Source organism: Mastigoproctus giganteus, chromosome 8, assembly GCF_048544385.1.
Source record: "Mastigoproctus giganteus isolate SK-2022 chromosome 8, ASM4854438v1, whole genome shotgun sequence".
In the NCBI taxonomy this organism is placed as follows: domain Eukaryota; kingdom Metazoa; phylum Arthropoda; class Arachnida; order Uropygi; family Thelyphonidae; genus Mastigoproctus; species Mastigoproctus giganteus.
Window position 1 is genome coordinate 95,291,757 of NC_143582.1, and position 13,982 is coordinate 95,305,738.

Sequence of the window (13,982 nt, forward strand, 5' to 3'; positions counted from 1 at the left end):
ATATATCATTGACAATACACCATGAGCTACTCTTGCAGCCCATCTGCACTGCTCAGAGAACTTCATATCTGCCTGCACAACCACCACCCCCAAGTCCCTTTCATTCTCTACCACTGTCAGTGTAGTACCACAGAGTTGATACATTGCTCTGGGAATAAATTGAAGAAACAGAGAGAGAGAGAGAGAGAGAGACAGCACTAATGATGTGGTCTCTACAAAATCCTCTATATGAAACAGATATGTGGTTCTAAAAGACCCTTCTTGGCTAAATTCCTAAGAGTAGGAAGGAATTTACTTATGCATGGGTGATGCACACACATCACTAATGCATAAATTTTTGGCATAGGAACATGGAGAACCATGATTACGCAAAAGTTTTTATGTGCACAATAGGCATGAAACTATTATGTTCAAAATGTTAAGTTCCTGTAACATCTACAGGAACTTAACTTCTACAGATATATAGATGACCTCATAGTTATTAACTGCCCAAACTTCATCAAGGATTAGCATTAGCATTAGCATTAGTAGAGGCATTTGATGCAAGAAAGCAAGCTTATGCAGCATCAGCCAAAAAAAAAAAAAAACCCACTTCCACTTCACCCCTCTGTTCGTTCAAAATACCTGTCCAGCTGAGCCTTAAACTTATTTAGGCTATCAACCTCCACCACAAGGGATGGCAGTCTGTTCCACCAACCGACCACCCGCTGGCTAAAGGCAAATTTCCGCACGTCTATCCTACATCTGTCTTTCCTCAATTTGAATTTATGCCCTCTCAGGTGATTTTTCTGAGCTAGAGGAAGAATCCCATCAGCATTGAGCATGCTTAAACCATTCCAGGCTTTATACACCTCTATCAGATCACCTCGCTGGTGCCTAGTCTCCAGACACTGTAATTTGCAAAACTTAAGCCTTTCCTCGTAAGAGCACCCCTTTGTTCCATTCACTAATCTTGTTGCCCTTCTCTGTACTCGTTCCAGCAGCTCTACATCCTTCTTGAAATGAGGCCTCCAGACCTGTATACAGTACTCTAGGTGTGGCCTGACCATTGCCTTATACAATGGAATAATCACCTCCTTATCCCTGCTGGAAAAATTCCTGTATATCATTGACAATACTCCATGAGCTACTCTTGCAGCCCGTCTGCACTGCTCAGAGAACTTCACATCTGCCTGCACAATCACCCCCAAGTCCCTTTCATTCTCTACCACTGTCAGTGTAGTACCACAGAGTTGATACGTTGCCCTGGGGTTGCTGTTTCCCATGTGTAGTACTTTACATTTGTCAATGTTAAACTTCATTTGCCACCTCTCAGCCCATCTGCTCAACCTTTCCAGATCCTGTTGCAGCAGTGTAGTGTCAGTAGTGTCCTTGACAACCCTGCCAACCTTTGTATCATCTGCAAACTTGGACATTAAGCTTGATATACCATCATCAATATCATTTATAAATACAGAAAACAATAATGGACCCAACACTGAGCCCTGAGGGACTCCACTAATAACATTAGTCCATGATGAGCAGTGTCCATTGATTACCACTCTCTGTCTTCTCCCACTCAACCACCCCTTTATCCATAGCAGCAATTTGCCTCCAATGTCACACTGCTCCAATTTGTGTAGCAGTCTTCCATGTGCCACAGTATCAAAAGCCTTTCTAAGATCCAAGTATATAATATCAAAGTTATTCCCTGCATCCAGTTCTTTTGTGACTGCATCATAGTATCCAATCAAGTTGGTCAGGCAAGACTTCCCCTTAACAAAACCATGCTGTGTCTGAGCTATAACTGAAGTCTTGTCTAAATGATCCTGCAGTGCTTCTTTAACCAGTGCCTCCATTAATTTTCCTGGAACAGAAGTTAAGCTCACAGGTCTATAGTTACTTGTGTCAGCCTTTGATCCTCCTTTGTGAATTGGGGTCACATTTGCACATTTCCAGTCTATGGGTACCTCCCCTGAGTCCAAGGAAGCTCTCATAATTATGGCTAAGGGTTTGCTTACTTCCTTTGCTGCCTCCTTTAATATAACTGGATAGATCCCATCCACCCCGGGTGCCTTTCTTATGTTTATCTTCAACAGTTTCTCCTCCACTTTACTCCCAGTTATTTCAAGATTCTCTAGCTTACTGCTAGAGTTAAATTCACCTCTGGCATTCCCCTTGCTGAATAACTCCTCATGTGTGAATGTCGATGCAAAATATTCATTTAGTTTGTTAGCTACCTGAGCAGGATCATCAACAGTTGACCCATCAATATCAAGTGGATCAATCTGATTCATCCCCTTCCTTCTAGAGTTTACATAAGTAAAGAACTCTTTGCTGTTTTTCTTTGCATCCCTTGCCAAGGATTTCTCGTAATCTGCCTTCGCCTGCCTAACCTCCTTTGTAACTTGGTTGCATATCAACTTGTATCTATCATAGGCTTCTGTGTCATGTGTTAATTTGTAAGTATCCCATGCATTTTTCTTCTCTGCCATATGCCTCATTAGTTCATCTGACATCCATTTTGGCCTAAACCTTGAACAATATTTCTTAGTTGGTATGTAAAGCCTAGTAGCTTCCAAGATATGTTCTTTGAATGCTTCCCATTTTGAATTTGCTGTTGGTATACATCATCAGTTGGTCCCACTGTATAGAATTTAAATACTGTCTCAGTCCATCCGTAGTCGCCTTTACGAAAGCAATAACCCTTCCCTTTACCCCTAATGGTAGTTACCTCTCTCAGTAAATCCCACTTCAGCACACTGTGATCACTGCCACCTAGTGGTTCATTTATCTGCAGATTCTTAATGCATGAAGAATCACTGCTGATAATCAAATCAAGACTATTACTCCCTCTAGTTGCTTCCTGAACATGCTGATGTAGAAAACAATCATCCAATAAATCCACAAAAGCCCTGCTAGTGTGTGAGTAATCAGCCCCCAAATTCCAGTCAATATCTGGGAAATTAAAATCTCCCATTATAAGACTCTCTGATTTACTGGCCCACTCTATTTCCCTGTACAGTTTCTTATTATACTCATCAGAGTCATTAGGCCTATAGCACACTCCTACTCTCAATTTTGATCTCCCAATGCTTATGTCACACCAAACTGACTCAACACTGCACTGTCCAGCGATGTCGACTGGCTTCACTTCCTTGGTTTTTATGTGTTTCTTAACTAATAGCATAACCCCTCCCCCCTTCCTATCCTGTCTATCCTTTCTGTAGACGTTGTACTCCCCAAATTGCAGTTCTGCATCCCTTATATCTGTGTGACACCACGTCTCTGATATCCCAACAATATCTGCCTTTGATGTTTTGAGCAATACCTCAAATTCATCAAATTTATTTACTAAACTCCTAGCATTGGTGTACACGCAAGTATACCTGCACCTGTTTCTATTCTTAGCTACCCTAACACAACCCATGTGTTTATTTGTACCGCAATGGCTCCCAGCAGTCTCTGAAATACCATGCATCTTGTTTTTCAGGCTTCTACTCATTCTAATAGAAGTAGTGCAAGAATCTCTTTCACCTCTGCCAGTGGCTACTGTCAATCTATTGGTCTTTGTCTCCCCCCAAGCTAGCAGTTTTCCGACCCACCTAACACTGCCTCGATAGCATCAGCAAATATTCTTGCACCCTTTCTATTTAAGTGTATCCCATCCCTGTAGAAGCAATCTCTCCTGTTAACAAGTACAGTCCAGGCTGAAAAAAATTCTACCCCTTGAGCCTTGCACAATCTTTCCAGGGCCGAATTGATCGACAAGGCTCTCATCATATACTCCCTCCTATCGTGTCTGGGCAGAATTGCAGACACTTTCTAATTCAACCCTAATTCTCGGCTTTTGTTCAACAGTGACCTGTACTTGTTAAGTAATTCTGCCGGTCTTCTACTCTTAATATTATTAGTGCCAACGTGTACAACTATATCACCTTTTGTGCCCTTAAAAGATGATATTCGCTCTACAACGTCATCAACCTTTGCCCCTGGCAGACATACCCTGGTCCTGTTCCACCTATCTTTTTTACAAAGCATGTTCCCCGTTTCCCTGACAATTGAGTCACCAACAACTACTAGTTCCTTCGGGACCAGCGCATTCTGCCTTGGGGGTTGTCTCTGTGTCACGTGATGTCCAAGTGCAAGCTCTGGCGTTGATGTGGGCAGCTGAGAGCTTGATGGGCCCCTCATTATGGACACTTATACCCCAATTAGCCCAAAACTGGAAAACACAAACAACAATGATACTTGGAGCCTATTTCCTGGACCTTGAAATTACAGCGATAAACAACAAAGCTACGATCAACCTATACAACAAACGTGATGCATTTAATTTTAATATAAGTCAACCTCACACAGTGGCATTCCAATATATCTAGAGGAGTGCATACCAATGTTATACTTAAATACATGATGTACTTACTCCCAGACCTTCGTTCAGGATCCAAACTATAGGAACACATCATTTTCTAATACTAGGAAAGCTAGCATACCTATACATAAATATACTGGCACACCGTGGTAAATATTGGAAAGTAAATTGATGAATTTGAGGTATTGCTCAAAGCATCAAAGACAGATATTGTTCGGATATCAGAGACGTGGTGACACACAGATATAAGAATGCAGAACTGCAATTTGGGGAGTACAGCATTACAGAAAGGATAGACAGGATAGGAAGGGAGGAGGGGTTATGCTATTAGTTAAGAAACACATAAAAACCAAGGAAGTGAAGCCAGTTGACATCGCTGGACAGTGCAGTGTCAAGTCAGTTTGGTGTGACATAAGCATTGGGAGATCAAAATTGAGAGTAGGAGTGTGCTATAGGCCTAATGACTCTGATGAGTATAATAAGAAACTATACAGGGAAATAGAGTGGGCCAGTAAATCAGAGAGTCTTATAATGGGGGATTTTAATTTCCCAGATATTGACTGATATTTGTGGTTTGTTCACTCACACACTAGCAAGGTTTTTGTGGATTTATTGGATGATTGTATTCTACATCAGCATGTTCGGGACGCAACTAGAGGGAGTAATACTCTTGATTTGATTATCAGTAGTGATTCTTCAGGCATTAAGAATCTGCAGATAGAGGAACCACTAGGCGGCAGTGATCACAGTGTGCTGAAGTGGGATTTACTCAAAGAGGTAACTACCATCAGGGGTAAAGGAAAGGGTTATTGCTTTCGTAAAGGCGACTAGGATGGTTTGAGACAGTATTTAAATTCTATACAGTGGGACCAACTGATGACGTTACCAACAGCAAATTCAAAATGGGAAGCATTCAAAGAACTTATCTTGGAAGCTACTAGGCTTTACATACCAACTAAGAAATATTGTTCAAGGTTTAGGCCTAAATGGATGTCAAATGAACTAATGAGACATATGGCAGAGAAGAAAAATGCATGGGATACATATAAATTAACATGTAACACAGAAGCCTATGATATATATAAGTTGATCTGTAACCAAGTTACAAATGAGGTTAGGCAGGCGAAGGCAGATTACGAGAATTCTTTGGCAAGGGATGCAAAGAAAAACAGCAAAGAGTTCTTTACTTATGTAAACTCTAGAAGGAAGGGGATGAATCAGATTGGTCCACTTGATATCGATGGGTCAACTGTTGATGATCCTGCTCAGGTAGCTAACAAACAATGAATATTTTGCATCAACATTCACACATGAGGAGTTATTCGGCGAGGGGAATGCCAGAGGTGTATTCAACTCTGGCAGTAAGCTAGATAATCTTGTAATAACTGAGAGTAAAGTGGAGGAGAAATTGTTGAAGATAAACACAAGAAAGGCACCTGGGGTGGATGGGATCTATCCAGTTATATTAAAGGAGGCAGCAAAGGAAGTAAACAAACTCTTAGCCATAATTATGAGAGCTTCCTTGGACTCAGGGGAGGTACCCATAGACTGGAGATGTGCAAATGTGACCCCAATTCACAAAGGAGGACCAAAGGCTGGCACAAGTAATTATAGACCTGTGAGTTTAACTTCTGTTCCAGAAAAATTAATGGAGGAACTAGTTAAAGAAGGACTGCAGGATCATCTAGACAAGACTTCAGTTATAGCTCAGACACAGCATTGTTTTGTTAAGGGGAAGTCTTGCCTGACCAATTTGATTAGATACTATGATGCAGTCACAAAAGAACTGGATGCTGGGAATAACTTTGATATTATATACTTGGATCTTAGAAAGGCTTTTGATATTGTTGCACAGGGAAGACTGCTGCACAAATTGGAGCAGTGTCGCATTGGAGGCAAATTGCTGCTATGGATAAAGGAGTGGTTGAGGGGGAGAAAACAGAGAGTGGTAATCAATGGACACTGCTCATCGTGGACTAACGTTATTAGTGGAGTCCCTCGGGGTTCAGTGTTGGGTCCATTATTGTTTTCTGTATTTATAAATAATACTGATGATGGTATATCAAGCTTAATGTCCAAGTTTGCAGACGATACAAAGGTTGGCAGTGTTGTTAAGGACAACCCTGACTGACGCTATGCTGCTACAACAAGATGGGAAACAGCAACCCCAGAGCAGCGTACCAACTCTGTGGTACTACACTGACAGTGGTAGAGAATGAAAAGGACCTGGGGAGGTAATTATGCAGGCAGATATGAAGTTCTCTGAGCAGTGCAGGCAGGCTGCAAGAGTAGCTCATGGTGTCTTATCAATGATATACAGGAATTTTTCTAGCGGGGATAAGGAGGTGATTATTCCCTTGTATAGGGCGGTCAGGCCACACCTTGAGTACTGTATACAGGTCTGGAGGCCTCATTTCAAGAAGGATGTAGAATTGCTGGAACGATTACAGAGAAGGGCAACAAGATTAGTGAATGGAACAAAGCGGTGCTCTTACGAAGAAAGACTTAAGTTTTGCAAATTACAATGTCTGGAGACTAGGCACCAGCGAGGTGATCTGATAGATGTTGAATGGTTTGAGCATGCTCAATGCTGATGGGATTCTTCCTCTTGCTCAGAATAATCACCTGAGAGGGCATAAATTCAAATTGAGGAAAGACAGATGTAGGATAGGCGTGTGGAAATTTGCCTTTAGCCAGCACGTGGTTGGTTGGTGGAACAGACGTCCATCCCCAGGGGCTCACATCTGGTTGAGTATGGGCTTGGCACACCCAGGGTCCCCAGCTGGATATCACCGTTCTTCTCTTTCTTGGTGATTCCCTTCTCTCTCTCTCTCTCTCTCTCTCTCAGGGTAATTCAGAAATTTTTTTTTTGGCTGGTGCAGCATAAGCCTCAGGCTTCCTTGCACCATATGGCTAATAATAATCCCTTGTCGTGGAAGTTGATAGCCTAAATAAGTTTAAGGCTCAGCTGGACAAGTATTTCGAACGAACAGAGGGGTAAAGTGGATGTGGTTATATTTTATTTATTATTTTTTTTATTTTTCTTTGGCTGATGCTGCATAAGCTTGCTTTCTTGCATGAAATGCCTCTACTAATGCTAATCTCTATTTTGCAGTACAGACTAGCATGCCTAATAGTCAATTCATTAACAAAAATAATATAATATACAGGGTGTTTTCAAAGTGATGGTCAATAATTTAAAGGTGAACTGTACAGATCACAATATGCAAAAAAAGCCTAGTAATCATGAGTCCTTAAAGGAATCGTTTTTGAGATATTGCACATTTCTAGTTGAGATCCACCACCAAATCAACTCTGTACAGGTCACCTGTACAGAGTTGGGATCCACAGCTGACTTGTTTGTTTAGGTTAGGTTATGCTCATTCTCTCCATTTCCCCTCTCTCAATGCTCTGAGACGTAGCAGGCATACTAGTACTTGTCAAAGGATAGTTAACATGGAAAGAGGTTACAGCAATGAGGAGTATGCAGACATGCACTTCATGTATGGTAAGGCAATGGCAGTGCACTTGAGGCTGCACATTTGTACCAAGAAACATTTCCCCACTGAAGACAGCTCAACAGGTGCACATTCATCAGGGTACATCAACAGTATGAGCTGGGGGTAGGCCCAGAGGCATAACACCGGATGTTTAGGAAAGGGTGTTAGAAAGAACATCCTGTAACATCAGTAAAATCCTGTGGTTTTTAATTTTTGGTGTCGAAACCAAAAATTAAAAATGTATTATCTTATGTTTAATAAAACCACCCTTAGCAAAGGATTAACAGTTTTTTGCTAAACTAGTGCTCCCATAGTCAGTGGCAGATCTCAACAGAAAATGTGCATTATCTCAAAAACGGTTCATTTGTGGCCCGATGTTCATTGGGACTTTTTTGCTTATTTTAAGTTTGTACTTTTCACCTTTAAATCATTTTTGAACCACCCTGTATATTTCAGAATTTTTAAATTCTACGATTAACATAATTTACTATTTTTATGAAAGAAAAAAGATGGAAAAAAACTGATTTTGCAAAAAAGACAGAGAAGCTGTTTGTAACAAACTATATTTTACCAGATAAACAGAGCAGGGGTCAAATCAAGTAAAAAAGATGAGTCTCCATCATAAAACCTAGGATGGCAGCAGCAGTGCATACCAGATAAAATTAAATACATACATGAGGACACTGATTTTTATTACTATTATAGCTTATTCAAAACTAACAACAAATATATGCACACTTTGTGTGCAATACTTCATTTTAACAGAGACATGTTCGAAAATCAAAACTACATTCTCAATACAGATCCTGTAGAGTTCACAGGTGAAGATTAGTCCAATTAAAATTGTGTGCTTTCAGAGAGCTCTCTTGTGATAAACCAAATCTAATCAAGAGAATCTGATTAATACAATATACTTAATCTTTATCACTATTCTTCTGTATAATAACTCACTTACTATTTTCTGAATCTCTCCTCAGCAAATCAAATTCCTGACCAAATATATGTTCTTCTGTCATCTGACTAAAAGAAATGGTATCACCAAATGGGTTTTCATGGGCCACATCTGCCGAAACAGGTCTCTGCAAAGTATTTGCAACCACTGCAGGAATTAGTGGCTTATAATCAGCATTTTTCTTTTGTGATATGTCATATGAAGCTAGAAATTGTGAAGTTTCTTCGATAAATGTCCTAAAACAAGAATATTTACTTACATTTTTATGATAATAGAGTAGCTGAAAAAAACTTTTATTAGCTTATTACTTATATTTAAATAACATAACTACATATTACATATGTAGTAACAATCAAGAAAATATGCTAGATATGTAATACAATTTTTTTTTTTAATTTTATTAAAATAAGAAATTAAATTAACAGAATTTAACATATTTTAATCATGCTTAACCTTTTAGAATAAGCTTGGAGCTATATCATAGCTTTTGTATTACACAACCACATTTTGCAAAGATATAACATTCCCACCTTGTTTAAGTCCTATATAGTTTCAAATTAATCTCTTATCATACTGTCAGAATGGGAAAGAAACATGATCAAAAGAATAAAATAACACTATCTTTTTCAGTCCGATCTGTTTTGAAAGATAATTAATTTTTATAATTCCCAAAATTATATAGAAGCTAACAATGCAAGAAATTATAGATGGTATATGCCAAAAAAGCAATCCTGTTATTTTTTCTGGCTCAGTTGAATTGATGAATCAATTGGGATATATGCTGAACAATTTTTACGGAAGCCTCAAGGAATAGATGTGCAGAAGTTTGCCTTTAGCCACTGGGTGGTTGATTGCTGGAACAAACTTCCATCTGATGATGTTGAAGTGGATATCGTGAATAAATTCAAGGGGATAGATAGGTGAAATGGGAAGGGGTTTTAGAATTACCATTAGTAGTGACATTTGCCACTACTAATACAACTAAAGGAAAATCAGAACCAGGATACATGAAGGTTTCTTGTCACAATTGAAATAGGGTTATCCCTGGAACAGCTAAATGCATGCACTGAAGAGCAAATGTCACACAACTGTAATACATACATCACATACAACATGAAGACAGTATGCTACTCCAACTGGATCTAGATAAGTTGGGGAAATAGGCTGAGATGTTATGTTGTTGTTATTTGGTTTTTAGGAGCATTAGCAACTAAGGGCATATTGCTCCGGGAATATGCGGTGGTCATTCCTTAACCTTTCCGCATCCTCCGTATTTGGTGGTTACGGGCTCGAACCCCGGTCTAATCAAGAAGCATGTGCTACGCACTGCTGCTCCTTCCCACCTGGCTACGGAGGCGCCTATTCCAGAAGCACGCCAATATGTTTTTAGACTAAACCAAAGATGGGTAACAATTTTATCACTGAGAAAACAAAATCAGCTAATTAGGAAAAATTTTAATTTGGAAATTGTAAAATAAAAATATTAAATGAATAAATTTCCATTTACTCTCTAGACACCGAAATAATGCTCGGCCCAGTTTTGACATCAAATTCAAAAAATGTTTCCTATAAATTTTTCTGATTATCAATTCTATGCTCATTTTCTAAATTACTGTATTCATAGTCTCAATAGTTAAAATTATAAAAACACTTAAAATTTCATAATACAGTTACAATGCCGTTGTTTATAATGCGGATTCGGATATACTGCGGGTCTTTCTACCTCAACCTTGCTGTTGAAAGAAATTCTGAGAAAAATATTAAAGTTGCTCCTGCAAACCTTGCAGGAAAGGAAAAGAAAGGGAGAGAAAAAAGCTGGGTTTCTCAGAAATGCTAGTGGCCCTCCCACCCAGTTAAGAAGCAAAAAGGATGTTTATCGAACAAAGTAATTCCTGCTCATTTTTTTCTCATGCAATGATATTCTCTCCTACCTTACCCTTTCTTCGAGTGGCAGAATTTGCTAATCTTCTTCAAGGTCAGTAACGACTATGCTGTTTTAGCCACTGCAGTTAGTATCAAACATCTACTAAGAGTTGTTACTGCAAAAAGAAAAAGGTGGTCTGTGGTTTGAGAACTTACCTGTGCTGGTTGTCTTTTTTAACTGTTTGGTATGTATTAGTGAATTTTTGCATTTTTGTGAGCTTTAATAAATTAATAATAAATTAGAATTGATTTCATAGGTTATGGTGAACATTAATAAAAGAAAGTCTTACACCATCAAGGAAAAGCTGACTGCAATCGAAAGAATAAAAAGTGGTGTCATGTAAGCACAAATAAAGCTGAGTTGGATAAAACCCCAGGACTGGAAAGGAAGAAATCAAGACTGCAAAAATGAGGCAATGGGCAATTACTTATATATGTGGTTCAATCAGAAACAGTTTAGGATATACACTGTCAGGTCCATTCTGAAGATGCATGTGGAGAAATTTTTTTGATGGTGAATTCTCTGCTACCGATTGAACGCTTTGGCATTGACAGAAACATTGTGGTATTGGAGAAATAATAATAAGTGGTGAAGCAAATTCATCAGATGCTGATAGTGCAAAACAATTTCTTAGGTACTTAAAATTTATGTATGATGGTTATTGTGAAGAGAAACTATACAATTTTGATGAGTCCGCACTATTTCATAGAATGTTACCAAAGAACATATATTTTGACATCAAAATATACGTTTGACACCAAAAATTCAAAAAATTTTGTCTAAAAATTTTTCTGATTATCAATTATGTATTCATAGTCTCAATATATAAAAATTATAAAAACACAGTTTTACATAATAACACCACTTCCCAGTTATAATGCTATCGTTTATAATGTGGATTCAGTTATACCACAGGTCTTTCTACCTGACTGTGCTGTTTTTCTCAGAATTTCTTTCAGCAGAAAGAAATTCTGAGAAAAATATTAATGTTGCTCCTGCAAACGTTGCACTGCAGGAAGCTTCCCCCATCCAAATAACAGTCTTGGTAAGGGAAGGAAAACTTATTATACTTTCAACTTATTATATGTTTTAATTTAGTAGCTACAACAAATAAAATTTTTTGTAATTTTTTTTCTGAGTAATATTACTACAGTAAAATGTTCTGTTACAATGCACTTCTTGGGTGCTCGCATATCAGTTTTTGTACAGAATTGCTAAAATAAATAAGATCTACTGCACTTTTCTAATATGTATAAGTAGTATTTATTTTACTTAAATGACTTCAAATCAATAAAAACAAATAAATTTATGAAATACACATATGACAAAATTATAAATATTTTTCAGTTTTGAAAGCATATTTTAATTAAAAGAAAGTTTTTTTTTTTTTTTTTTGTCCTTGCCTTTTTCCCATTATATATACGAGGTCGGCGTTTTTGCTGTTTTGGCATGAAATTTTTACAGCCGGATGCCCTTCCTGACGCCAACCCTCACCCTTTATCTGGGCTGGGGATATGCGGTGGTCACAGGCTCGAACCCCGGTCTAATCAAGAAGCATGTGTTACGCACTGCTGCTCCTACCCGCCTGGCTATGGAGGCACCATTTTAATTAAAAGAAATATCAAAATTTAGAAATATGGTAACAGCAGATAAAATTTATTTTATTAATTTTCATATTAATACGTCTTTTTATTTTAATGTTTAAATGTTTCACTTTTTTTATGAAAACTTGATCTCCTGTATTAATATGAAAGCTCAACATAATGCAATTGAAAATTTCAAATTATTGTTTGTATCCATTTCCTTTATCTTAGCAGTAGAAAAACAAACAAGTAGGATATATTAGACAGAAATCAGTGCATTATAGCCACAGTTGCTGATGCACCAACAAACTCAACAACAACAATTTCCTTTATACCTTAAATACTACATGGCTATATAAGGGAAATGGATACAAAGAATAATTTTGAAATAACATACTTAGATTTCAGTACATCCTTTGATATTGTGCCACAATCTCAATGAGGATTTTTGCATAAATTGGAGCAATGTGGAATTAGAGGTAAGTTACTACTACTACAAACTAAGTAGTAGTAGGAAACAAATCATAGATGGCCACTGCTCTTCATGGGCTAATGTGATGAGTATGGTATCACAAAGGCTAGTGTTCAACCACCACCATCTACTGTTTTTAATATTTAGTTATAATTGTGGTATTTCAAGTTTGATGTGTAAGTTTACTAATTACACAAAGCTATGTTTGTTAATAACAGTATTCAGGCCACATTAGAAGATCTAGTAGGCCAGTGCTTCTCAAACCATCTGTGGTGAAGGACCAGTTTCTTTTATTTTCAATCCATTGCAGACCAGTAATGGACAAATCGTCGTGGACTGGCACTGGTCCACGGACCACATTTTGAGTAGCACTAATCTAGGGAACCTAGGCAGATGGGCTGAAAAATGACAATTTAGATTTAACTTTGATAAATAAAAGGCACTGCCTCTAAAGTAGCAGTAATAAAATTACACTTGGATATCACCATATTCAAGGTAGGAAAATTATCTATGGGTAACTACAGTTTAATATGAAGTTCTCTAAATAATTCAAACAGGCTGCTAGACCAGTTCATGGAATTGTATCAAAGATCTACAGGATGTTTTCCAGTAGGGGTAGAAATGTGATGATCCTATTGTATAAGCCAATGTTTAGACTACATCTGGAATACTACATACAGGTTTCAAAATCTCATTTTAGAAAGCAGGCAGATCTGTTGGAAAAGGTGCAGAGAAGAGCACTAACAGATGGGGGACACAAAAGGATATTTTTAACAAAGACGCAGTTAGTAACAAATGGGCCTGGTGTACTGGGGTCCATGGTTGAGAAAACAAATGAGGGAAGGAGGAAGGAGTTTAGGGAAAAGGTGGTAAAAGAGTGGTTATAATTATACGTATATTTGTTTTCTCAAAGATGCAGTTTGTAAATTGCAGTCTCTAGAAACTGGGCATTTGCATGTTGACTTAACTGAAATGTATAAGACCTTACAGACTTAAGTAAACTAAATACCGATAGCATCTTTACCCTATGTGAGATGAAACACGACAAGGGGACATAAATTTAAATGGCTGCAGAACAGACATGTGCATATGCCCCGCAAGTAGGATGCGGGAAAGAAGAAAAGGACAGTTTTTAGATGGAAATGGATCAAGTAGTCACCTGAGAAAGAGAGGCTGATTGTTGGGGGCAATTTAAAT

The 13,982-nt window shown here is 38.1% G+C and overlaps 1 protein-coding gene across 1 annotated transcript in view; it reads right to left on the reverse strand.

The window, feature by feature from the left end:
• LOC150081723 (uncharacterized) overlaps positions 1 to 13,982 on the reverse strand; it is a 305,523-nt gene that overhangs the window by 13,180 nt on the left and 278,361 nt on the right. Inside the window, exon 12 of the mRNA XM_090380297.1 lies at positions 8,810 to 9,042. Within this exon, the coding sequence (XP_090236423.1) occupies positions 8,810 to 9,042 (233 nt within the window). The remainder of the gene's footprint in view (positions 1 to 8,809; positions 9,043 to 13,982) is intronic.